The 26,525-nt window shown below is 38.9% G+C and overlaps 2 protein-coding genes across 6 annotated transcripts in view; one reads left to right on the top strand and one right to left on the bottom strand.

The window, feature by feature from the left end:
* The window catches only part of LOC138723467 (coagulation factor XIII B chain-like), a 206,790-nt gene that overhangs the window by 131,707 nt on the left and 48,558 nt on the right, over positions 1–26,525 (bottom strand). The window lies entirely within an intron of this gene.
* CRB1 (crumbs cell polarity complex component 1) overlaps positions 1–26,525 on the top strand; it is a 111,884-nt gene that overhangs the window by 53,558 nt on the left and 31,801 nt on the right. For all 4 annotated transcript variants that reach the window (XM_069862497.1, XM_069862498.1, XM_069862499.1 and 1 more), the window contains one exon: positions 22,378–23,331. In XM_069862497.1, the coding sequence (XP_069718598.1) occupies positions 22,378–23,331 (954 nt within the window). The remainder of the gene's footprint in view (positions 1–22,377; positions 23,332–26,525) is intronic.

A 26,525-nucleotide genomic window follows, 5' to 3' on the forward strand; every position in this document is an offset into this window, starting at 1 on the left:
CCATGCTCCTCTCCCCTGGCCTGTAACAGTATTATATAGACATAAATATTATTTGAGCAATAGGTAGGATAGCAGACACATTATCACTAACTTGGGAAGCTTAAAATATAATACATACATATATTTTTGGTTTCTTTACTTCGTAAATCCCCTTCTTAATCATCAACAATACAGGGCTGCCATCTTTCATAGAATCATAGAATCGTAGAATCATAGAATAACCAGGTTGGAAGAGACCCACCGGATCATCGAGTCCAACCATTCCTATCAAACACTAAACCATGTCCCTTAGCACCTCGTCCACCCATGCCTTAAACACCTCCAGGGAAGGTGACTCAACCACCTCCCTGGGCAGCCTGTTCCAGTGCCCAATGACCCTTTCCATGAAAAATTTTTTCCTAATGTCCAGCCTGAATCTCCCCTGGCGGAGCTTGAGGCCATTGCCTCTTGTCCTGTCCCCTGTCACTTGGGAGAAGAGGCCAGCACCCTCCTCTCTACAACCTTCTTTCAGGTAGTTATAGAGAGCAATGAGGTCTCCCCTCAGCCTCCTCTTCTCCAGGCTAAACAACCCCAGCTCTCTCAGCCGCTCCTCATAAGACTTGTTCTCCAGCCCCTTCACCAGCTTCGTTGCTCTTCTCTGGACTCGCTCCAGAGCCTCAACATCCTTCTTGTGGTGAAGGGCCCAGAAATGAACACAGGATTCGAGGAGCGGTCTCACCAGTGCTGAGTACAGAGGGAGAATAACCTCCCTGGACCTGCTGGTCACGCCGTTTCTGATACAAGCCAAGATGCCATTGGCCTTCTTGGCCACCTGGGCACACTGCCGGCTCACGTTCAGTCGCTGTCAACCAACACGCCCAGGTCCCTCTCCTCCAGGCAGCTTTCTAGCCAGAGTTCTCCTAATCTGTAGCACTGCATAGGGTTGTCGTGCCCCAAGTGCAGGACCCGGCATTTGGCCTTGTTAAACCTCATGCCATTGGACTCTGCGCAGCGGTCCAGCCTGTTCAGATCCCTTTGCAGAGCCTCCCTACCCTCCAGCAGATCAACACTTCCTCCCAGCTCAGTGTCATCTGCAAACTTGCTAAGGGTGCACTCAATGCCTTCATCCAGGTCATTGATGAAGACATTGAACAGGGCTGGACCCAGCACTGAGCCCTGGGGAACCCCACTTGTCACTGGCCTCCAGCTGGATTTAACACCATTTCCCACCACTCTCTGGGCCCGGCCATCCACCCAGTTTTCCACCCAGGAGAGTGTGTGCCTGTCCAGGCCAGAGGCTGACAGTTTCCGAAGCAGAATGCTTTGAGAAACTGTGTCAAAGGCTTTACTGAAGTCCAGGAAGACACATCCACAGCCTTTCCCTCATCCAGCAGCCGAGTCACTTTGTCATAGAAGGAGATCAGGTTAGTTTGGCAAGACCTGCCTTTTGTGAACCTGTGTTGACTGGGCCTGATCACCCAGTTCTTTTGCCTGTGCTTCGTGATAGCACTCAAGATCACCTGTTCCATGACTTCCCCTGGCACTGAGGTCAGACTGACAGGCCTGTAGTTTCCTGGGTCCTCCCTGCGACCCTTCTTGTAGATGAGCACAACATCAGCCAGCCTCCAGTCCAGTGGAACTTCCCCAGTCTTCCAGGACTCTTGGAAGATGATGGAAAGGGGTTTGGCCAGCACATCCGCCAGCTCCTTCAGTACCCTAGGGTGAATCCCATCCGGCCCCATAGACTTGTGGGTGTCTAGTTGGGCTAGCAAGGCTCTGACCACCTCCTCTTGGATCATGGGAGCCTCATTTTGCTCCTCTAGCTCCTGGGTTTGTACACAGACAGAACAACTTCCTTTACAATTAAAGACTGAGGCAAAGAAGGCATTAAGTACCTCAGCCTTTTCCTCATCCCCTGTCACTGTTGTTCCTTCTGCGTCCAATAGGGACTGTATGGTCTCCCTAGTCCTCCTTTTATTATTTACATATTTATAGAAAGATTTTTTGTTATCTTTCACAGACTTTGCCAATCTGATTTCTAGTTGAGCCTTAGCCCTTCTGATTTTTTCTCTACACAATCTCACTTCCCTCCTGTAGTCCACCCAAGAAGCCTGTCCCCTCTTCCAGAGCCCATAAACATTTCTCTTATTCTTGATATCACTCAAGATCTCTCTGTTCAACCAAGCTGGCTTTCTCCCCTGCGGGCTTTTTTTCCGGAACACGGGGATGGCTTTCTCCTGAGCTGCTAGGATTTCCTTTTTGAAGAGCTCCCAGCCCTCATGGGCTCCCTTGCCCTTAAGTACTGTCTCCCATGAGAATTTGCCAACCAGCCTTCTACCTTTCTTAGGTATATAAAGTGATGTAGCCTTACACAAATGAAATCAAGCAAATTAATAGCAGAGTTCTCATCTTGTCCCCAAACTCTGATTTTTATTTTTTTTCCTTTCTTTCTTCATCCATCGTTCGGCTGTTCACATCATGATGCTTAACTATTCCTCCATTACACCAGGCTAATTCACTTTATTTCACGGCCCATCATCACAGTTTAGAAGGTTATTTTCTCTTGATTCTGAGACCTCAGAATAAAACAAAACTGTTCAAGGAAAGAATGAGGATAAAAAAGGAGGAGATACAAAAAGAAAAGACAATCTTTTAAATTAAGGAGGCTTCAAGGGCACATGCAGGTTCAAAATTAACAGGTCTGGAGGTAGTTAGCTGATTATTATTCCTGTAAAAACAAAGGTTCAAGAAGGAAAATGCTGCTACTACGAAGCACCCATTCACAGTCAGCTGGTTTAAGGAGAAATTCTACACATGCAAATCCCTGACAAACAGAATGAGGGCTTGATGAATTATAGGCTTCTTACCACTCTGGAACTGCAGAGGGGCTTTAATGGGGATGCAAACACAGATCTTTTCTGCCTAAATTCAGTTCACAATCAGCACAGGGTCTGTTTTACACCATCAGACTGCAGTGAAGTGTTCCCTTACAAAATCAGCTTTGTGGTGCTGGGCAGTTGTGCAGCAAAACATGAAAAAGTCTTGCTATTTCTGAGCATGGGAGAGAAGTTACTGCTCTCCTGGAGGTGTTTCTACACTTTTGCCTATCTCTGTTCTAGACTCTGTGACCTCCATATATTTCTGTGTTCAAAAGCACACGAGGGAAGGAGGAGGAGGAGGACCTTCTTTTACCGCTCATAGCCAGTCACCAGCAGCGCCAGCATTACAAGACCAGTATGGGCAACCGCTGTACCAACACAGGATGCCCTAAGGGCCTGGCAGGCACTTGCTGCCTGTAAAAACCCTACAGAAAAAAAGACAGCACTTTAAAATACTTTTTCCATCTCTACTAAAGCCTCTGATCTTGAAAGAACATTTCAACAGACTATTATTGATTCTATTCACTAATATTATTTAATATTTCTTCAGTTGGTAGCATCCTGATAAGGAGTTGTTCCATTTTCAGAATTGGCTCCTTCTCATTTTTTCCCTTCTCCTCTATTTTTGTCATGGAGTTCTTCCTTCTCCTCTTTTTTCTTTATTTTTGGAATGGGTCAGGTTATTCTCTTTGCATCATAGTGTGTCCTTCAGCCCTGGCCTGTGGGCTGCTCCAGGGAAAGACAGCTTTGCGAATGGTTTCAGACTCTGAGAATGCAGCATTCTGACTAGTTTCTTGCTTTTTTTTTGTTCACTGTTGATCAAATTGCTTTCTTTTGCAGTAAGCACTAGTCGCTTCAGATCTGCTTAGCTCCCAGACCAAACTGATTCTTTGGCTGGGCTAATTATTCTTACTCTGGATAGTCTATGAGAGGGAGAACCAAGGCTGAACTCACATTTTGCACTCTCTGTAACACAATGTCCATGTGAAGGACGCATGGCGGCACAGAAGTTAGGCTGTACCTGGATGAATTTGTGGATTTGATATTCCTTTATCAGTTTCCGTTACAGAACTCATGGGATGTTTCTACTTAATTTCTACTGCAGGTAGTGCTCCTCTTCAACATCTGCAATAAATACCATCTAGAGCAAGAAAGTGTAATTTTTACATTCTTCAGCCATATAAATCACCACAGCAGCCAAGACTGACTTTTTTTGTTCAGGACATCTCTTTCCTTAACAGCCCAGATCTTGATATACTTTGTGAAAGCCTAATAGCCTTTGTTTTTTTCCAGAAATTCGTCTTATGATAATTTTGCCCACCTGCATGGCAATGAATTGCAAGAGCAGTTGTTTAAATGCACTGACTCTTGTTGTAATGGTTACCCAGTATTTATCCTTGGTTAAAGAATTCCGATTTAGTGGGAGACGCTTTAGAAAACAGCAGCATATACCTTTACTTGTATTGATACCATCTGTCTGTATTCAACTCAATGCTCTGTAGCGTGGATTTTGACTCACTAAAATCTGAACATTTCATGACTAGAAGCAAATTCAGTCATATATTATTACTGTGAAGTACACAAGCATTATCCCCAATCCAGAAAAACAGAAAAAAAGGCTATGGTCCAATCTTGTAAGGTATGACATTACTTCATGAACAATGGTATCTCAGGAGACAACTCCACAACTCACAGCTCCAGCCAATGGAGGATGCATTTATACGCCACTGTCAGATCCAGTAACCATATTTAATGTGCTCCAAGTAGAAACTGAAATAGTTTCAGATTCTAGGTACAAAATTTGAACCTAGCATGGACACTAAGTATGCAGAGGACTCCTAATGAAATAAAATTCAGTTTTGTTAAAAACTTGTCTCTGTTGTTCCTATTGTACAGGGGAACTTTTTGATGTAAGAGTATTTTCACTGGCAATAATGATATCTCTTAAAATTTTGGAAAAGTTGAACCATGATAATTAGGAAAGGAGCCCCTAGACCTGACAATTTGTTTGCAACACTGAAAGTTATATTTAGGGCCCTAATATACCTATGTATATTTTTTTCACAAGAAATATGTATTGCATGAAGAATATCTCTCCACTGGAGGTTGCACTGGAAAAGCGAAGAGATCACAGCCATCACTTCTGCATTATTCAGCACCAAAAGAATGCACAAATGTTCAGGTGTTTTGTTGTTTGGTTTTTTTTTCAGTGAGGAGTATACGAAATTAAAACACTAGGAAGCATCTACTAATATTATATTCAGAACATGTATAGAGTTTTAAACTTTAAAATTTCACAACTGACCCAACATTACTATGATCTCTTTTATCTCATTATGCTGATATGTTCAGTTGTATAATCTAGTCTGACATGATTGACAGAGCCTGCAAGCAGTGGATATTTTGAATCTGGCACATCTCTCTGTGTTAAACAGTGTTGCACAATTTTTCGTATGAAAAGCTTTTTTCCTTGAAGGGAAGGAGAAGGGGATGAATGGCTTTTCATGCATAAGCTCTCACGTACTGCAACACAGAGACAGGTAATGTCCTTAGATTTAAGGAATCTCCAAGTCTAGTGCCTGGCACAAAAGGCCTAAAGAGGGGGAAAAAACAGTGACAACTGTATTTTATTTGGTAGCAGGAATAATGCTTTTCAAGCACCTGTTATTTTCCTGACACTCTTCCTGGTGAATTATTCCATCATACGATTGACTACTTGTTAAAACTTGCCTAAATATCCATTAAGAATTTACTTTCTGGAGCTTTGCCTACTTACCTTTGCGATTTCTTTAATACTGAGAATAAATCTTTCCTAGCCTTTTTAATTGGCATACCTCAGATATTTATAGCCTCCTACAATCCAGTTTTGCCATCTCTTGTCTGGCCTTACGAACCTGCTCAGTTCTATCTGTTTCTGTTGAACAATCTCATTGTCATTTTCTTCTTGCTTGCTTTGCCCCAGCCCAGCAACATGCTCTGCAGCCTGGAACCAAGCACAGGGCTCATTTTGCCCTACTCTTCCTGTTGTTGAAAAAACAGTAATCTTAATTTTCCTGACATAAACAGAAATTACTGTGTATCTCCTGATATACATCCTAGTGCAAGTTCTACATATTTATCATATCCTGACATTACGGATAATCTTATGTCTTCTGAAGAGAGGTGTTTCTTGCATACACACTTGTGTTCAATGGCAAAAACAACCAGTAATGAAAGTAGAGTTTAAAGGGTGATCTTAGCGATAACCATGCAGAAACTCTGGTGAAATCAAAGATATTGCACATACTAAACTGCTAGCAGTACTTTGCTTGTCTTCTTAAGAATTTGATGGTCCATCTCGGGAGCTACTTTACAACATATCCTTTTAAACATGTTTAGAATTGTATTGTATAAGCATACATCAACCTGGTTGAACTTCAGTCAAATTGCAAAGGGAAGAAGATGCATAAATTTTCCCCAAACATAAGTGAACTTTCTTTAGATCCACACATTGTGCAGTTTTCACTAATCTGGAGAAAGTGCTTAACATGTAGACAGTAAAGAGAAGATCTGTGCCGTGGGACTAATATTTTACTTCCTTAATACTTTCTAATTTATGAAATATTTAAGGTCAAATGTCAAGCAATAAACAAAATTACCTGATTTAATAGTTCAATGTTTTACTCAACAGATTTTAAAACTAGCCTTAATAATCTCACCATTGTGAACCCCATTAAAGTCCAGTTTATTGGAAATACAGTAAATTATACAACCAAGCATTTAAGAGGTGTTACGTCTCTTGAAAAGAAGTAAGGAGTGACGGTGGAGAAGCTGGAGGAGTTCAGTCAGAAATAGCACATGGACAGTAGTTCTGAAGTGTATGCACGTATGTATAAATGCGTGTACACACACACACATATGCACTGATACACATATATATGTGAACACATACACAATAGCTGCTTCAGAGCACTTTATTGTCCTGCTTTTAAGGCCTTTATTTGATCACTTATTAAAGGGGTTGTTTTGTGGTGAAAATAAAAGATTTGTCTTCATTTCTTTCTGCAAGGTTTGCAGCATGCCACACGTATGCTTGTTAATAAGCAGAGTTTAGGTTGATCTTCATTACTAATTAATTATTTTAATTGCATGGCTTCTGACAGTGGGAAATGTGTGATGTTTGCATGTCAAACCTGTATGTCTTTGTTATGAAAGCAATACTGGCCTATATTCAGATAAAAAGTCAAGATGCATGAGTAAACTTATTTAAGATTAAAGCATGCAGGCTGCTGTTATCTTGCTATGGCATCAAATAGAAATGGTATAATGCCACTCAACACTTAATTCTTGTAGAGATTATGTTTTTTTTGTATAGCTTAGCTACTTTGTTTTCACTCTCACAGGTTTTTACATGCCTTTCAAATACCATTTCTCACCTATAAACAACCCCAAATAACCCACAGCAGTCAGATGGCATTCTCGTTTGGCCTTGGTAAAGGGCTTTACTTGGTAAACGACTATTTGTATTACCTTCATCAAAAAAAAATTACAAGCTGTGTTAATATGTGAAAATATGCAATTTGTTTGAACTAGCATCAGCATTTCGGTACCAGCAGAGCTCTGAGAGATCCGAAAGCTTTTAGAAAACTAAGTTCTCTGTACTCCTCCTGTACTTATTAGCCATTAGAGGAGCGTGAAATACTGCCTATATATTGTATCATCTGCTACGCATCAGCAAAATCTAGCATTAGCTGATATTTCAACACAGTCATTAGGCCCTGATCTGGAAGATACTATTTTTCAAAGACTATGTGATGAACACTGTTTACTAGTTCAAATTCTTGACATCAGTTTTTAGCTTTTGCACTACACAGTTTGATTAGCAGCATCTCTGTGTGGTGTTCAGGGATATTGGTCTTCAGGCAGTCATACAAAGTCTGCTCAGGGCTGTAAGAGTTTTGGAAAAAACAAGTACTACAGTTTCTAGTACAGAAGGGTAATTTGATGACCCAGATCAAGATTATTCCTAGTTAAAATCTTTTAGCACCTTGGAGGCTTGGCTTTCACACAAAACGAATAACAATTTTCCATCCCCAAGTATTGGATTTTACTGATTATGCTGGTGGTCTGCTGATGGAGCTATTAGAGTGAAAGAAGGCAGAGGAATTCCTGTCCTGCTAAAGGCTAAGCGCCCACAATGAATTCTGCACCCTTGCTTGACAAAAAATAAGTTTGGTCAAGCATTGTGCAAAATATTAATGTTTTCCTCTTGATACCTAAAATACTAGGAAAGGACTATTTCAGACCCTTACATAAGGTTCCCATAATGCCAGTGGCATAAGTGACACCAGTTTCTAAAGCATAAAAGGCACCTCATCTAGGCTCAGAAATGTCAGTAGTAATTACAAACTTTGTTTTCAAGAATAATCAATTCTTTATTTATGGTGTGAAATGTTTTTTACCCTTTTGAACTTCTACTATTCTAAGCCAAGCAATATCATTGGCATGTTCCTCTAAAAATAATTGCTTCTGGACTGAGAAATTGAATGTCAAGTTCCAACTTGACGTAAATTAAATGAGTTACATTAATAGTCTGGCCCATGGTAGAAGTGAGTGTTTCAGTTCTGGGTTTGACTTCAGGACATGACCTCTTGATCACACAGGTCAGCACAGATGGGAAATATTGAAAAGGTACCCTAGCTTGACATGGGGAAGAAAGTGTCTTCTACTGATGTATCACAAACTGTCTGATCCATTAAACAGAAGCGATGTCAAACTCCACAGAGAATAAAGCTTAGTTGTCACAGGTCTTTATGCTCTTAAGAAAAAAACCAAAAAACCAAACAACAAAACAGTTGGAAGGAAAATCACGATGATGATGGAAATCTTCAGGGTTGTCATGTGCATATGATCTCCTAAACCTTCCTGAACTAACACTGTCAAGTCTATATACAGAAGGAACATAGTAGAGAATCCAAATATTCTTAACTTTTGCAGTGCAAATGTGTCTCAGATTTCCCACCTGTACCTGTTAAAAAGGATTATTTAATAACATACAGCATTTTAAATTTAAAAGTAGGTTATCTATACAGTTTAGCCTCACACTTATGTGATCAAGTGGTCATAAGAAGAATTGCATGCATGAGAACAATTGTGTTCACAACAGCAGGCAACATATAGTTCTTCAAGTGGAAGGAACAGGTGAATTGGAGAGAAGTTTAAATGCATTTTTTTTGCTTTGAAATGCTGTCTCCTGCCTTTAACATTAACTGTCATTTCAACTTCCGAGCCACTCCAGCTCTCTCAGCCTCTTCTCATGACAGATTTTTGAATCCCTTAATCACATTCATGACCCTTTGCTGGACTTGCTACAGTACATTCACTTCTTTCTTATGCGAGGGGAGACTTGGCATTGATGTGGTCTCACCAGTGCTCAGCAGAGGTGAAGTCACCTCCCTCCACGTGTTGGCAGCACGCTTCCTAATAAAGCCCAGGAGGCTGTTGGCCCTCTTGGCTGGAAGGGCACGCTGCTGGCTCATGTCCAAATTGTTCACCAGCAGGGCAGAGCTGCTTTCCAGCTAGCTGGCCACCAGCATGTACTGGTGGATGGAGTTATTTGTCTCCAGGTGCAGAGCTTTGCAAATCCCTTTGCAGAACTTCATCAGATTCCTGGAGACTGCCTGTTTCTCCAGCCTGTTGGGGTCTCTGAATGGCAGCAGAACTGTCTGGTATATAAAGACTCTTCACAATTTTGCATACACTTATTAATACATATATACAATTACAATTTTAATTGTTAATAAATAAAAAATTCACTTCAGTGCTTTTGATGGACTGGACTCAGGAGTTTTATAGTTTGCTGGCAATTAATTATCACTGATTAGTCCCAGGTCTAAGGTCTTCGCAAGGTTGTAAAGATTATGTTTTGATACTGAGTAATAAAAGTAAGCTGGTAAAGTGAACATCAAAATTAATTTTATGTGATATACTACATAAAAACTCTTACATGAATTGTTCCGTGTAGCATCTAGCTCTTAATTATCCAGTGTTTGCTAATGGGAGGCACAAGCCTAGTATTTTTTTGTCTGCTCATTTGCACTGTTCAAAATAAACTCTGAGGTAACCACAGTAAGGCACGACCTGCTTCTGTTTAGGTACCTGGACTGACTTTTTCAGGTACTGGGAGAATTTCAAAGATGTTAAGCTAGACTTTTACTAATCAGCTGGTATGCTGATCCCTTTTAAAAAGATATTTTAATTAGCAAAGGATTTCTGCTGATTGTGTACGAAGAACTGGATTAAAGAAAACATGCTCTTTCCCTGGCTGCAACAAACTTTGCACTCTTAATAAACAATCTCAGAAAGAAAAAAAAAGCCTAGTATAGACAGCTAATTTCTGCTGATAATTAACTGCTAGAAATAGATTCAGTGGTTCCAATTCAGATTGCTCTCCTGACGCTGTAATTCTTCCTGTCTCTCTGTTTTAACAACAGGACGCTTTTACAAAGAATCATCATGATCAATACAATTATGACTGTAGTCACTGTCCTTTTATGCCCTGTAGTCACTGGGCACTACTTTTTCTTAACAAAGAGGGTTCATAATCTGTTGTTAGACCTGTTTGTGAAGCCAGAACATCTTGGTAAATGACTACCTATAATAACAAATAAAGAAAAACTATTTAAATGTTGTGCTATGAACGTGTCTTCACAGCTACAGCTGTTAACTCTAGCACATAAAGATATAAAAACTAGATTTAGTCTAGGTAAATCACATAGCCATGGTATGACCCAATAAGTTCCCCAATAAGATAGCCAGCAGTCCATGGCAAGCACAATCTCAACGGAAGTTCATGCATCCCATTGCAATTGGGACTGTTATGTGCCTTAGCAAAAGTGAAGCTAGTTTGGGTCTCGTGTTTCATAGCTACAAGATTCATTAAGCATGTGAAACCTTGGATAAACAAAGCTATCATTTAGATGAGTTTTCACACTGCAGAACTAACATTGGAGGGAATGAGAGAAACAAATACCACTGCTGAAGTGAAAAGAGGTACGATATTCTGCCATTCTTATTTATAAAGAATTGGACTGAAGGACCGCAGTCCAGAGTCTTAAGGTCTTCTGCATTTACATCTGCTCTATGGCAAGTCACAGCTAGTTGCACAGGAAAGACAATATACATCAAGTAGAGTAACTGCCTCATAAAAAAAGGTTGAAGTGGATAGTTCAAGGTAGAAGACTTGTTTTTCTGTATTTAAAGTGATAATAAATGATCTAGCAATATATACTGTAGGAAGAGAGAAGTGTACTTATCTACAGCATTAGTACAGATTATAGTCATGGTATTTATACAGTTACGTGATGCACAGCTCAGAAACACACAGCATAAACATGGTATGTATGTTCCCATATTCATATTTCATATTTTTCTATTCTCAGGTCTCCATTCTCAGTTAAGCTATACAGGCCCTATTGAAACTATGATTTCCTAATCTACTGGCTTTTTCAGTTTGGTTTAATATGGATTGACAATGAAGTTATGTCAATACAGTCACTTTTGTGTGTTGCAGAGACCCACATTGGTTTTAACAAAATGAGAAAATCTTGCAAGCAGCTGGAATCTTTCGAAGTACCATTTGCAGGCCAGAAGCCGTTTCACACTGGGCAGCACAGTGGCTGTGCTTGCCTGTCTTAGAGAAATGAAACAGGAAGCAGCCAACAAGAGACAAGGTAGAAAATCTCTTTTAGGGGCAACTAGACACAGCATACATTTCTCCATGGATGTGTTTATCCACAGCAAGTACTCTTTCAAAGCCCTTAAGTGTTGGTAGGACTGCAAATTAATTTGTTTTCCACTTCCAAAGTGAATCATATGCTCCAAACAGTTTTTCAAGTCAATGAAACATGACCTTGTATGATCTAATTAAACAACTCAAAGGTATTGGTTGTCTTAAGATCCCTTTAGATATATTTCAGTTCAAATGCACACATATCATCTGTATGTACAAGGTCATAAATCTACAAGAAATGCAAATCAGGTGATTAATGCTTTGAATTTGGCAGTCTTACCACAGTTTTCTAAAAGGTAAAACATGAAGAATTCCTGAATTATATATACTCTTTTTACAACTTAAAGAACACATGAAAAACATACTGGAAGCATAACACCACACATCTTCTTTTGGCATCCAAATATCTGACCCAAAATCAAGTATAAAGTGATCACATACTCTGAAACATTGAATGGAGCATTGCACCAGATGACAACCTTCAAAGGTCCCTTTCAGTCTAAATTTTTCTATGGTTCTATCTTAATTCTCTACATTTTGTGAATTGACTCCTCTGCTCCAGCATACTTGACTATCCTTACTTAATTACAAAAAATCTATACCTGTTTTTTATTTTCTATTTTTTTAAATTTTGTTTTGTCTCTAGTCTTTGGCATTGCCCCTGTGGACTCCTTTCTCCACTCTGTTTTAGCTCAGACCCCTGTATAGACCTTCATTCTGATCCGCAGTCTTTTTAAGCATCCCTCACCTTTACTGTATAGGTTAGTGGTCATACACATATACACTTGTTCCTCTTCCTACCCATCAATGCTTCTGTGTCCAACAAGAACACTGTCTCAAATGCTACATGCGTATCATTGGGGCATCATTGATTCCTGTGTTTTCTTTTCCTTTATACTGAGTTCCCATTCACATATTTAACTACTTTTTTTATCTGTTTACTCTCCAATTTCTTACCTACTATTTTCTTTTCTTTCTTAATGGCATCCTTCATAAATCACCTTTCTCCACTTTGGCCTGTCATGATTACACTCTCCCTCCACTCATTGACCCTTCCTAGCTCATATCAACAATGTGGCCATAGGTACATACACCTTAGTGCAGCCAGAAAACCCACTCAAGAAGGATGCAGCCTGGGAAAACTGAGCTGCCACTGTTTGATTTTTTTCTTACTTCCATCAGTCAGATGCAACAGCTTTTACAATATATATAAAGCTGATTCTAGAAGTAGGGAAATGAAAGGAAAATGAGTGCCATGCAGGGACATATTTCTTCACCAAGGTTTTCTTTACTCCAGATTCAGCCCCTAATCCTACAATTGGATCCACATGGCTGGCTGTGTTAATCAAAATATGAGATGAAGGTGTAGGCTACAAGCAACAGTTTTGCCATGCTGCCCTTCTAGGACATGGCCCCTTGCCATTCACAAGCTATATGCGTCTGACCTCTGGCTGTGCTGCTCACACAACTTTGCCTAAGGAGCACTCACTGTCTGCAGACCAGGCTCATGAAAAAGGCTGATCTACCTGGAAGCTGAAGCCAATGCTTAAATCAGTCAGCTGTTTCCAATATTTATAAAATAAAATAAACACACCAGAACTCACTAAACAACTAATCACCTATAGCATGTACATGATTTTCTTTTTTTTTTTTTAATGAAAACTCGCTTAGGTGTGACAAAACATGTGAAAGAAGTGGAAAAATATTTCCAAGTACTTTTGCTTTCAGAAAATGTTTAATGATTGGAAGAGATTAAGGGATTGAGTGGTTTTACTAGTTTAAAAAATACATTTTTGCTGAAAGTTCAAACTGGTCTATGAAGCTTCAGGCCAGCAACATGTAAAAAGATTGAGTTACAGCATGCCATTCTGAGTGTAGCACGTTATGAATTCCATGTCCCTCAGCTAGAGTGACATATTTAATGATTAAGCCAAACTCTATTTCTATTTTAATATTTTTTTTCCTAGCCAGTATTAACTTTCTATGTACATTTCAAAGGGCAAGAGGAAAAACAGCAGAATAGTGAATTTGTGTGCAATAAAGGAATAACTAGCAAGGTCTCACGACTTCACAAAATTAGAATTCTGTGTGAAAAGTATCATGTGCAAATTAGCTCACTGTTAGCAAACACTTATTATTCTACTTTTTTAAAGTATTCAATTTTCCATGTGCTCCAGCTCTGTATTCTGTTCTGTCCTTCATTTTACATATGCTTTTCCTGCTAAGGCAGCAACAAAAATTGCCATGCTAGATCAGATCACTGGTCACATTAAGTTCAATATCCAACATAAGCCACTTCTTTCCTGAAGAAAAATAGGGGAAAAAATCCATTTAAATACTCCTCTCTTGCTCTATACTGATGTACTTAAGAGTAAAGCCTCCTTCTTGACCTCCATGACAACTGATTTATGCCCAGAAGCCTGAGTTTTAATTACGATGACATAAAGATGGTCAATTTATTTCCTTGCGCTTACTCACTCGTGAACGTGCATTTCCTCCTTCCAGCAAAGAGTAATTATCTCTTTGCAATTATCAGCATAAATGTGGCAAAGTTAGAATTTCCATGACTGTCTGCTAAGACCTGAAGCCCTAAAGACATTGTGCTCAGCCATATCTTTCTGCTGGCCTCAGGATTAATGAGTCTGTTGAAAAAAGTTGTTTTGGCCTGAGATTTCCAAAAGCGTAAAATATAGGTGAAGGAAGCATTCTCACAAACTCTTTGTTTTCATCTTCCATTAAGCATATTCTACACTGTATGCTGTAATTTTACTTTCTTCAAGGTATAATCCTACTTGCATTTTATATTTATGTATGCATAGGTACACATACATGGATGTATAGTTTGACACATACACAGATCAGTTGCTGTGAATTATTTTATTCAAGGAAGTCACAAAAACATGGAAAAAAGTAGAATTGGAAGAGATAGACATGCAGGTACCATTTGGTCTATCTATGTGCCTAAGATAGAATCAGCTGACTTGTGTCACATTGCACTTTTGTCTCTAACCTGTTTTTAAGGATCCAAAAGAGACATTATGCCTCCAAGTGGATATCTTATGCCAAGGCTTTGTTGCCTTATTATCATCAGAAATATTTTCCTAAAGTGTGACTTGGGTCTTCCTTGGTGCAGGTCAAACACATGACTTCTTCATTTGTTTACTATGGTCTCTGGGAGCAGCATGCTTTCTTTTTATTACTGTAGGACTTTTACCATATCCCATTTCACCTCAGCTTGTCTTTTGACTGAAAAGCCCTTTTTCAGTCTCTTCCTACAAGCAATATTCTCTAGACCTGTGATTATTACCATTGCATTTCTCTGAATTTTTCCCCAATTGATCCAAATCTTCCTTCAGTACAGAACTAAAAGTGGACTTATATTTCTGCCAAGGTGTGATGAAGGCTTTGTAAACTGGAATTATTGTTCCACCTGATTGCTGCTTTTTCTGTCCTGAGACTATAGAAACTGAATAAGTCCTTCCAGAATTTAATCCAATATTTTTCAGACCACTTCTCCAATTTCTTACATTCACCTATATAGCTAATTTTGTCTTCGACACACTCAAACTTTTCACTTAACTTTATCAGACAACTTAATAAGCAAACTTTCATTCACATCTTTTATGAAAACACCAACCATAGAAAACACAGGACAATCCCAAACTATACTAAACAGAAACCTCCTAATTTGATGGGGAACCTTTGACAATTACTTTCTGGGCAAGTTTATGCAAGTTTTATATCCAATTTATAGTGGTTTCATGTAGACTTTTCTTCTTGATTTGTATGTGAAAATGCTAATGAAGACAATGTCAATCCCTTACTGTAATTAGAGTAACTATCACCTTCTGTAACCACTTGTTTTTGACAGGTTTGTTCAAAACACACACTAGCAGTGCTGACATGGCTTCGGGCAGTTTGCTAGATATCCTGGTATGAAGTTCCTCTGTCTCAGAGTGTCATCACTCTGTGTTTTCTCTAAGCTATAGTGGTATATGCCTATCCCAAGTTGCTCACAGTGCATACGTTCATAATCTTACCTTCAGAACATTTATCAGAGTCATTGTGCAAAAGGACTGGCAATTATGAGAACCTCCAACTTTTTCTTGTTATTTTCAAAATAAAAATGCATTTAAAGATGTAGCAAAAGACATAAAATACATGTATACTAACTTAGCAACATGAACCTTATTTTGTTTAAATGTTTCTTACTTACCTGTCGAAGACTCTGGATGACATTCTTACCCCTCGGTATTTGAACTTATTATAGGAAAAATCACTCAATGCCTATATTGGAAGTTAGAAGGAGGAGCAGTTTTCTGAGCAGAAAATTATTTGTGAGCTGTAAAATAAATTAATACAAAATTGTGTCTTGCATATGAGTCTTTTGTTGAACTTAGAAACAAATTTGACCCAAGGTCAAGAATTTCTTAATTAATGACTAAATGAATTGAGGGAAAAGAAGGAATTGAAGAACACATTTGTTGAAAATCAACATTGTCTTGTGGAGAGGCTGAGAGACACTTCAGGATCCGTTGTTGAAGTTTTAAAATGGGAACCTGCCAGGACAAAGATCTGAATCCATAGTTTGCCATTTGCTGTTTGGATGGTGTAAATACCAGCCCAGGGACAGACCCTCTTGCTTTATAATTATTTCCCTAATTACACAAAGAAATACTGCTGTAGCAATATTTTAAGCAATTCATCATGTAGATAAAGGATAATGAAAAGAAAACAAAAAAAAAATCTGCTGCTTAAATTATCACAAAAATAAGTAATTCAATCTTCTGAACTCTCTTTTCCTTTCATTAAATTAGGTTCAAATCAAAATGTCTCATGTGAGGCTGAAAAAAGAAAGTGTTTTAGGAATTTTTTTTCCTGTCTTTAGCACACTCAAACATCTAGAGACATGAATTTCCAGTAAGTAGTTGAGTGAGAGACAATGCAACAAAAATACTTTATAAAATAAAGAAAGGAGATGCAATTTAGGGCTCTTCTATCTGCTTATTGAGATGTACAGTTTCTCTGAATGAAAGGGACTGTGCAAGAGTTAATCTGTGAGTCAAACCTTTTGAAAATTAAAGAAAATATGGTCTAAAGACTAACACCTTGAAAAAAAGAACAAAAAGTGCCAAAACAATTTTGAACAGATCCTAAAAATATGCCTTTCTGTGAAACACAATCAAAGTTTCATGTGAACACACTTGCACAAAACATGCAAAAAAGAATTTAAGTAGAATACATATCTAGTGCGTAAGCAGGTTAATGAGTCTTACTTTAAGCCTTGTTGATCTGGCTTGAGCAAAACACACCATCAGACTACACCAGCAGGTACAGAAGTGGAGCAAGCTAATCCCGGAAAGGAATCTTTATGCTAAGTACTGTTTTGAATTTTACAGAAACTTGATTTGTGGGCTGCTTAAGTGCTAAAAAATCTTTTTCCTTCAGAAAAAGATGATTGCAACTAGGATACAAGTTTACATCGTTTTAATGACAATGTTTACAGGTAAATATTTTCTTTTTGTGAAATTATATGTGCATTTAGATTGTATTGAATGTGTAGTATCTACCCAGCCTGCTCGCTTGTCCTTGCTTGATATTTATATAGTGTCAAGGAGCTGGAAATGCAGAAGGCTCTGAACAGATTTCCGACCAAAGGTGTGAATCAAAAGCATAACTTGGACAATGCTTTCGTAATTGCTTAATCAGAATGAAAATTAGTGGCTTTCAGCAGAATTGTGCTTGAATAATTGCTTTTGTCATCCTGCTTCTGCAGGAAGCCTTTACTGCTAAATACGAAACAGATAGTTTAATTAAGAGGTTAACAGTTAGGAAATAGCTACCCTGTAGTAATAATGTGTAAGTGAAAAAAGGAGCTAAATATGAGTGGTGTTATCAAGCAGAGTCAAAGGAGATGTTTCATCTCCGTTTAGGATAAAACTTCACAGGAAGAAAAAAAGTAATCATTATAAAAATATGATTAAAATATTCACATTATCTGATTTTTTTCATAGGTTTGTTATATATTTAGAACAGAAAATGCTGAATTATTTTACTTTACTATTTCTTTTATAAACATGGATATGTTTAGCTGAGCTAATGCATGCAACCACTGAAAAGAAAATAGTAGTTCTCCTTTCATTTGCTTCTGGTATGTCCTACATCATTTGATGCTTAACTTCTCTTCCAACCTGAGCCATTTGAACTGCTTATATCATTCTAAAAATATTGACTAATCCTTTTATCTAGAGTGCTTTTATCTTGAGTGACAGTGGTCTTTGCTTGTACAGCAAGTGGCAGATAACAAGCAATAGCAACACTGCTTGTAAGAATAGATGATTTATTTATTCTTAATATGAAAAATGGCATATTTCCTTGTCTTTTGTTGTGACCTACATTTATGTTTGTGCTAATCTTACTATGAAACAGTAGGTATATAGATGTATGTATGTCTCATACAAACCAACAAAACAATTATTTTGTAACATAAAAATGGATATTATTTTCAGATACTGAATTGCTTATGAAATTGCACATATTTAAGTGGCTTTAGGATAGTCACTTTGCATTTATTAACTGAAATTATTCATTTTCTTTAGGCAAGGAGTACTCTAACAATAATATATGTACTTCATAAAATTAATTTTATTTCTTTCTTAGACATTGATGCTTTTGTTATCAAATATGTTAACTAAATTTAGAAGTAGAAACATATATGATTTCCAAAGAAGTTTAGCGTGGTCATGAAATAATTTCAGTTATTTTACACCTAATCTGATCAAGCAGAAAACAACACAGACACTAGACATTATTGTAAAGTTGGGTTCTGTTTATGCATCTATTTTATCCTTTCTGGGGACAAGTTGCCATTGCAAGGTGTGACTCAGATGACAAGTTACAAGGCAAAGGTAATGCCTCACAGATGCTGTGGTAGAATAAACTAATGTACACAGAGTCATTACACATCACTGAAAATGCAGCAACCATGTTTCTAGCTATTCACTGTGGTGATTTCTTCTATGAAAGGTTTTATAGGGACTCCCAGTCTTCAAATCCTTAAGTGTGCTCTGACCACTCTGAAGCCCCATGACAAGGCTAAGTACATCTCTGATCCTACTCCTTCTAGGCTGCACTAATTTTTACGTCTGACGCAAAACCCCAGAAAGATCTGCATTTCAGCAGCTGTTAGATATACACTGAGTTGTATACAAGACCTGTGGACAAATTGTTCTCAATGTCAAAGGACGGAAGGGAGCAACATCAGGCAGGAGATCTACTAAAACATTGTCCAAAACGGGAAACAGCCCACAGTAACTTCACTTTTCATATACTGGAATTGCAAAAGCAGGACAAGTTGCTAACACAGAAATTGCCACAAACTGGGCAAAGTAGACGTTGGTCTGGCCCCTGGTCAGTAACAGTTTGGGAAGTGCACTTCACTTTGAGAAAGTCAGTCCCAATGAGTCATGTTTCTGCCAGATGCCACTACACATTAAGGTAGACATAGACATCTCACGTTGGAATAAATACAAGCCTGGCTGGAAAACAGAGAGAGGCTCCTGCTGTAAAATCCCACCGCCAGGCAAGGGAGAGAGCACTAACTGCATTTGATAATCTGAAGCTTCAATTTGATAATCTGAAGACAGATGAGTCTGGAGGATCACTGCGGAGAGCACCTTTTATATGCTTGCTATGACCACTTCACTTTAGCTATTCTTTCAAACAAACTGCAATCAATTCACCATCCGCTTCTGGCTCTGCTGTAACTTACCATTGTCTGAGATGGGTCTAGCTAAACCTTTGATTGAATAAAGTGGACAGGCAGGGAATTAGCCTGGATAACTACATTTATCTACTGCTATTTGAAGCATTTCATTGTGGCTGAATGCTGCTCTGTAATTTTCCATGAAAAATGCTTGTGTTTTGCTGTAAAAATAAAGCTTGATCTGAATGTATATGTAAAGCTAGGTGTGGTGCCGAGTACCTAGATGCAGCTGTATGTGTCTCAGCATAGCTCATTATCTAATTTACAGGCATCAGTTTTGCTGTGGGGGCAGGCATAAATATGTTTATTAACTATTTTGTGCTGATAATACTATTTTGTAAACTAACTGCAGAGTATTTCTTATTTTTCTCTAGTATAACTATGAAGGGAAATGGAAATATTAGGAGTTGCGGCTAGCATGAGTTTTCAAAAAAGTATTTGGATATTTTGACTGCTTCCAAGGGAGATAAGAAGCAGATTTTCCCTGATCCATTGCGTATAGATCAGTCACTTGATTGCTCAGGGGAGAAGTTACTATAATTACCAATTTTAGATGAACAACGGAGGAGAGGGATAAACAGATTAGTTTTACAAGAGGAACAGATTTGTTTTTCTTTGTGAAATCTGATCCAGTAGGCATACTAAGGTCACATCTATCAAATTACAGTGAAGTTGAGGTGACGATCTCTTTTTAACCTATATATCAGAAGCCAAGCATTATATGGAAGAAGAGAAAATATGAGTTTGTGTAGGCCATCTTCTATGGAAACACTTTCATCACCAAGCTCTGAGATGTTTGTGAAAATATTCCTTACATCTTTCTTTACTTTATATTTTGTATATAGGAAAGGTAAAGTAACTTCCCCTGTAGATACAGTGCCAGGAGTATTCTGCTGGGTTATACAAGTTCAAACCCCTTCAACAGCTTCTCTCACATCCTTACACCCCAAGTGAATTCTCCTCACAGTTTGAGAGCATGGCTGAATGACCAGAAGTCACTGCTGCCTTGTTTTTGGAAGAAGTGAGAAAAGTTGTTTGTTGTAAATAACAGAATGGCAGAATGACCTGAGTTGGAAGGGACCCACAAGGAACAATGAGTCCAACTCCTGTCTCTGCATTGGACAACCCTAAAATTTACATCATGTGTCTGAGGGCATTGTCCAAATGCTTCTTGAATATTGTTAGGCTTGGTGCCATAACTGCTTCCCTGAGGTGCTCCAGTGCTGCACCGGTGCTCCAACCTTTTCCTAATATCCAACCTAAGCCTACCCTGGCACATCTTCCTGCCATTCCCTCAGGTCCTATCATTGGTCACCAGCGAGAAGAGATCAGCTCGTCCTCCTTCCCTTGTGAGGAAGCGGTAAACTGCTATGAGGTGCTCTGTCAGTCTCCTCTTCTAGAGGCTGAACAGATCAAGTGACTCCAGGCACTCCTCATAACGATTTCTCCTCTAGACCCCACACCAACTTTGTGGCCCTCCTCTGGACACTCTCCAGTAGCTTGATATCCTTTTTATACTGCAATACCCCAAACTGCACACAATACTTGAGGTGGGGCTGCACCAGTGCGGAGTAGAGCAGAACAATGCCCTTTCTCGACTTTCCGAAGCACTGCTGTGCTTCATGCACCCCAGGACACGGTTGCCCTCTTGGCTGCCAGGGCACACTGTTGGCTTATGTTCAACTTGCCATCAACCAGAGCCCCTAGATCCCTTTCCCAAGGGCTGCTCTCCAACCTTCACTCCTCAGTCTGTATGTATATCCAGGGTTGCTGTGTCCAAGGTGCAAAACTCAGCACTTGCCCTTGTTAAACTTCATGTGGTTAGTGATTGCCCAGCTCTCTGATTTATCTAGACCCCTCTGCAAGGCCTCTTTGCCCTCAAGAATGTCAACAGCGCCCCCCAGTTTCGTGTCATCAGTGAACTTGGTTAGTAAACCTTCGAGTCCTGCATCAAGGTCATTTATGAAGGTATTAAAGAGTACTGGTCCTAAGATGGATCCCTCCAGAACCCCGCTAGTGACTGGTCACCAGCCCGATGTAACACCATCCACTATATCCCTTTGAGCCCAACCCATCAGGCAATTGTTCACCACTGCGTTATGTGTTTATCCAGTGATATGCTGGACAATTTGTTTAGGAGGAGACTGTGAGAGATTGTATCAACTGCAGTATGCACCTAACCCTGAAACGTTCCAGCTGCCCACTCACTGTGGACAGGGTGCATCTCACTGCATCTTGCCCAGACCACTGACAGGATGTAGGTTTAAGCTCTTCTTTGCATTAATTATTATCACACTGTGCAGCTCCCTGCTCACTCTATGAATTTGATTCTTCAGAAAGACAGCTCACTCTACCTACTTGTTGCAGGGATGTTCACCTACTTGTCAGTCTGTCCCACTATCTCATATAGTACTTATTAAGTCCTGAGGCTCTCACTTGAAGATTATTGCTCCAATATTTTCATGTGGGACCAAGAATACTAGTCCGTAAATCTTCTAGTCTTTGAATGAATGCAAAAGAGAAGGAAAGATCAGCAGACTATACTCCATCTCATCAACATACAGTATGACAAAAATGAAGTGACAATTCTGGGCTTCTCGTATGTGATAAATAGTTCAGTTCCTCCCAAAACATTCAAAATTTCTACCACAGAACAAGTGGGAAACAATTACTTGATTGCATCTTTTGGAGGTGATGTTTGTCTCTATTTCATTGTATAATCCGTATCAGAACTGTCCATTTGTATGTTTTTTTTGTCCAAAATGTAACTGTTGCTAAGGTGTTTATATAATACTTTCCATAAGAAAACCATGGTGTATGAGTGGTATTTTTATATTTAACATATTTTAGACATGCGAGACAATCTATTTATCAAGAATTCCCCTATAATTAAAATTAATCTAATAAAACATCCATTATAAAAAATGCTATTTTGGCCTTCAGCTATCAAATCCAGCATAGCTAATTCTTTGATTCTTCTTCAGGTACTCACTGTGATGAAGACATCAATGAATGTTTCACAAATCCTTGCCAAAATGGTGGAATCTGTGAGAATTTTCCTGGGAGTTACACTTGCCATTGCCCACCTGCAGACAAAGAAGGAATTTATTATGGTGGCTGGAACTGTACAGAAATTCTCCGTGGCTGCACCGATCAGCAATGCCAAAACAATGGAATATGTATCCCACATTTGAAAAACGGCCAACACGGATTCAGCTGCATATGTTCACCTGGATATACTGGAATACACTGTGAAATCACAACCACGTTTTCTTTTCAAGGAAGCAGTTTCTTTTGGTTGAAGAATTCCCTGTCCTCTAAAAAGGAATTTTTTTATAATATAAAACTGAGGTTTCAGACTGTGCAACCTACAACTTTTCTGTTTTACCGAGGGGAGAAAAATACATTTGTGAAGTTGGGGTTGCTGAATAGCTATTTACACTTATCTGTGCAAGTCAATAACCAGCCACAGGCTCTTTTGCGTATTTCACATAATGTCAGTGATGGAGAGTGGCATTCAGTGGAGGTAACCTTGGCAAGAACTATTACTCTTAATTTGCTTGACAGCTCTTGTGTGGAATCATGTCTGAATAAAACGTCTGTTATGATAGATAACGATCACGTGATGCTTGCATTTCAGAGCACGTTTTTGGGTGGCTTACCAGTGGAGAACATTAGCAGCAACTCTCTACTTAACATCTATGATATACATTTTGCACCTTCATTTGTAGGCTGTCTTCAGGACATTGAAATAGACTCAAATGTTATTACTCCAGAGAATGTAACACCTGAATCATCTTTAAATGTCAGGACAGGATGTACTAAAAAGGACTGGTGTGAAACCCACCCCTGTCAGAACAGGGGACGCTGTACCAACCTGTGGCTGAGCTACCACTGTGACTGCTACCGGCCGTACACGGGGCCAAGCTGCGGAACAGGTAAGGGAATACTCTTGGCATTCATGATTTAAGTGGTTGCTGAAAACACGGTCATAAACAATCTCGCTCACCTGATGAAGAGATGGCATGACCCTTAGTAGCTCTGGAGCTTAATACCAACTGGTAAGAAAGTGCAAGAGATTAGTAATAGCATATCTTCATTATTTTATAGTTACTTTCCCAGAAAGGCTGCTTTTCAGGCTGACAAAAATAAGTCAAACTAAACTGGTGGATTCCACTCATCCAGTTTTGAAATCTTTGTGCTCATATTAGCAAGCCATAAACTCTGGAAAACTGTAGTTCACTGGAGGTTATGTACCCTGAGTAAAATTTAGAAAGCAACCAAGTCACTTGGAGCTTAAGTCTTACTTTCAAAGCGTTCTTTGAAAAGTTTATCCTAAGCTTCTCTAGGCTTTTATAAAGAAACTATCTAAGGCAATGCTAGCAAAAGTTCTGCAAGTTAAAATAGACAGATTCCCAGTTAAAAAAAAAAAAAAAGATTATACTATTAACTTAATCTTATTAGCACAAGGAGAAGGCAGGGCTGCAGCGACTGAAAACAGGGCCCATTCATCTCTTAGCTGGTCCCAGGGCAGCTCTGGACAATCACTAACGAAGACAAACCATTACCAGAGAGCTGCTTGGTGACGGGGAAACGTGTCTCTCTCTCACTGAACAAAAGAGCACATCTCAGCCAACAGCCTCTTTGGCAGCAACAAGCAAGAATACAAAAGCTGCAGATACATGTAGCAGTTTTCCTGTTGCAGGTGATCTCTCCAAGTGCAAGCTGAGGCAAAGTGGAAGGACAACAGGATGCCCCTGCCCAGCTCCCTGCTGTACTGCATCTGGTGTGTGTAAATACAGCACCCCTCAGAAACGGTTTGGGGTGGACTCTGCAATCCTTCCTCAGCAAAATTTTTAGTGATTTCAAAGAAGCAGATTTGTTGAAGAAAATTGTACAGGACGGAGTCTTCCACACAGTGCCCTTGCCCCTGCCTCCCTCTCTGCCCCGTACTAACCATCTGTGCATGGCCAGTCATGGCAATGTTTAAGAAAGAAAAAACACATACATACATAAATTTATGTGTATAAATTTGCCAAGTGGTTTGGAAAAAAATGAAGTGCAACAGCAGAGCCATGGTCAGATTGGAACGGACAGATCCTAAACTGGTGTAAACTGGCATGGCTGCACTGGTGCCAGTGAAGCTACATTGATTTACATGAGCTGAGTGACTGGCCCTAGGTTTTTATTGAACATATTGCTGCAGAAAGCTGTAGCTTGAGATATATTTCAAATGTTTAAATACAATTTCATTTTGTATGCTATACTTAATAGTTATCAAAACTTTTCAATAGTTTTTCTTTTTGGTTTTATTGCGAAATGACAAAGTCTGAGAGGTAATTGTAACAGACTTCTTTGAAGTCTAGCTGTAATTTATCCAAAGATTTGGAAAGCAACTTTGGAGTATAGGACAACATCTGGTAAATATGTTTGCCTCCTTCTATGAAGCAAAATTAAAACCAGTCAGGGCCAGGAGAGGCTTATACTGGCATTAGAACTGTTGAGAATGATTAGAAAGCGTGCCTTTTTTTTTTTTCCCCTGCTGACCACAATATTCCATGCAAATCATGGCACTAGGCCATTGTCATACATAAGTTCTAGACGTATGCCATATTTAAAAGGCTGTGGCAAGCTTCTTAAAAGGCAGAGCAGGGGAGACTTGTGGTAAAGGATAACGTAAGAAACGCTAGTGTCTTTTTGAAAAAAAGTTCCTGCCAAGTGTGTAATTGACACGAGGCAATATTTTCTCTACATACACAAAATAACAAACAGATGTTGACTTATTTTGACCAACATCCAGATGTTGTGACCCAAGAGGTTATTATTAACCAAGGTGATGCTAGCCATCTCATCAATCAGAAGATCAGATTGATGACTTATACGCGTATATTTATATAAAGAAATGTAACAAAGTAATTGTAAGCATGAAATACCTTTTTGAAGAGTAAGATTTCCTTCTGATACTGCAAATGTGTAATCCCCATTCCAGCGAAATTTTTTTTACCCTCATGAAAAAGTGTCTTAGTCAAGCACCACATTACAGAGAAGATACAAGTTAAAGAGATTCAGTGCCTAAAAACATCCATTCCAACAAATATTTATTTCCACAAAACAGAGTTTTAACAATCAGATGTAGTTATACAGGTAGTCTTATTAATAGAATTAAAATATTTCAAATGTTATTTATTTATTGAAGTGTCTGTTTAGGAACAAGTAAGGGGTTTATTCCTGTTGCTAAATAATAATACTGTGCCACATAGTAGTGCAGTGTGGTTATTAAGGGTCTGTCAGGGCTTCATAGTCAGTCCCCTATTTTTATTGGGTTTTTTTAATGTAGTCATAAAAAAGAGTAGTGCTGCAGGCAGAAACTTGGCCTATGAGGTCTCACTTTAGGAGTTTTACTACACAAAAAAAGGACTGACTCTTTAGCTATGTGAGCATTTTTTTAAAAAGCTTGGTTTATTCATTCTATGAATTCGATATATTAAAATAGCTCTTGAAAGTGTTTAGGCAGGAAGTCTATAATATTGGGGACAAGATCACGAAACCTAAAGTGCAGAAATAGAAACACTTTGTTGTGCTTTAATGAGATGATTCATCAGAATAAAATACGGTTTGGGCTACATATTTTGTATCCTTACAGGTCTGAAAATCATTACTGAAAATAAAGAGTAAGGGAGAGAGACAGATGGTTTTGGTTTAATCATTTTAATTGATAAGCACATAAAAAAAGAAAAAGGTTTACTCGAGCCTGGATCATTTTTCCCCTACAACACCATAGCATTATGGGCAGTCACAGGACTGAGCAGTATTCATAACTGGATACAAGTTGATGTATATGAGCACGTGTTGAGACTCAGTAACAGAAAACCTGTCAGAGAACTCTGGAGCCCATGCCGCATGAAATAGATACCCGCTTTGGAGATTTTACACAAGAGCATCTTCTGGCTATTTCTGCAACTGGAATCAGTGCAAGTGTAGAAATCTTTCCTTGTTTAAATATTTTAAAACCTGATATTACACAGAGCATAATAAAGGGGAAAATATGCCCAATACATCTGGTCTTGTACTGGTTCTTAATGCTACAGCCATGGACTCCGACAGAAATTTTGAAATGGGACCTATTTACAGC

The sequence above is a fragment of the Phaenicophaeus curvirostris genome, chromosome 8, assembly GCF_032191515.1.
Source record: "Phaenicophaeus curvirostris isolate KB17595 chromosome 8, BPBGC_Pcur_1.0, whole genome shotgun sequence".
Taxonomy (NCBI): Eukaryota; Metazoa; Chordata; class Aves; order Cuculiformes; family Cuculidae; genus Phaenicophaeus; species Phaenicophaeus curvirostris.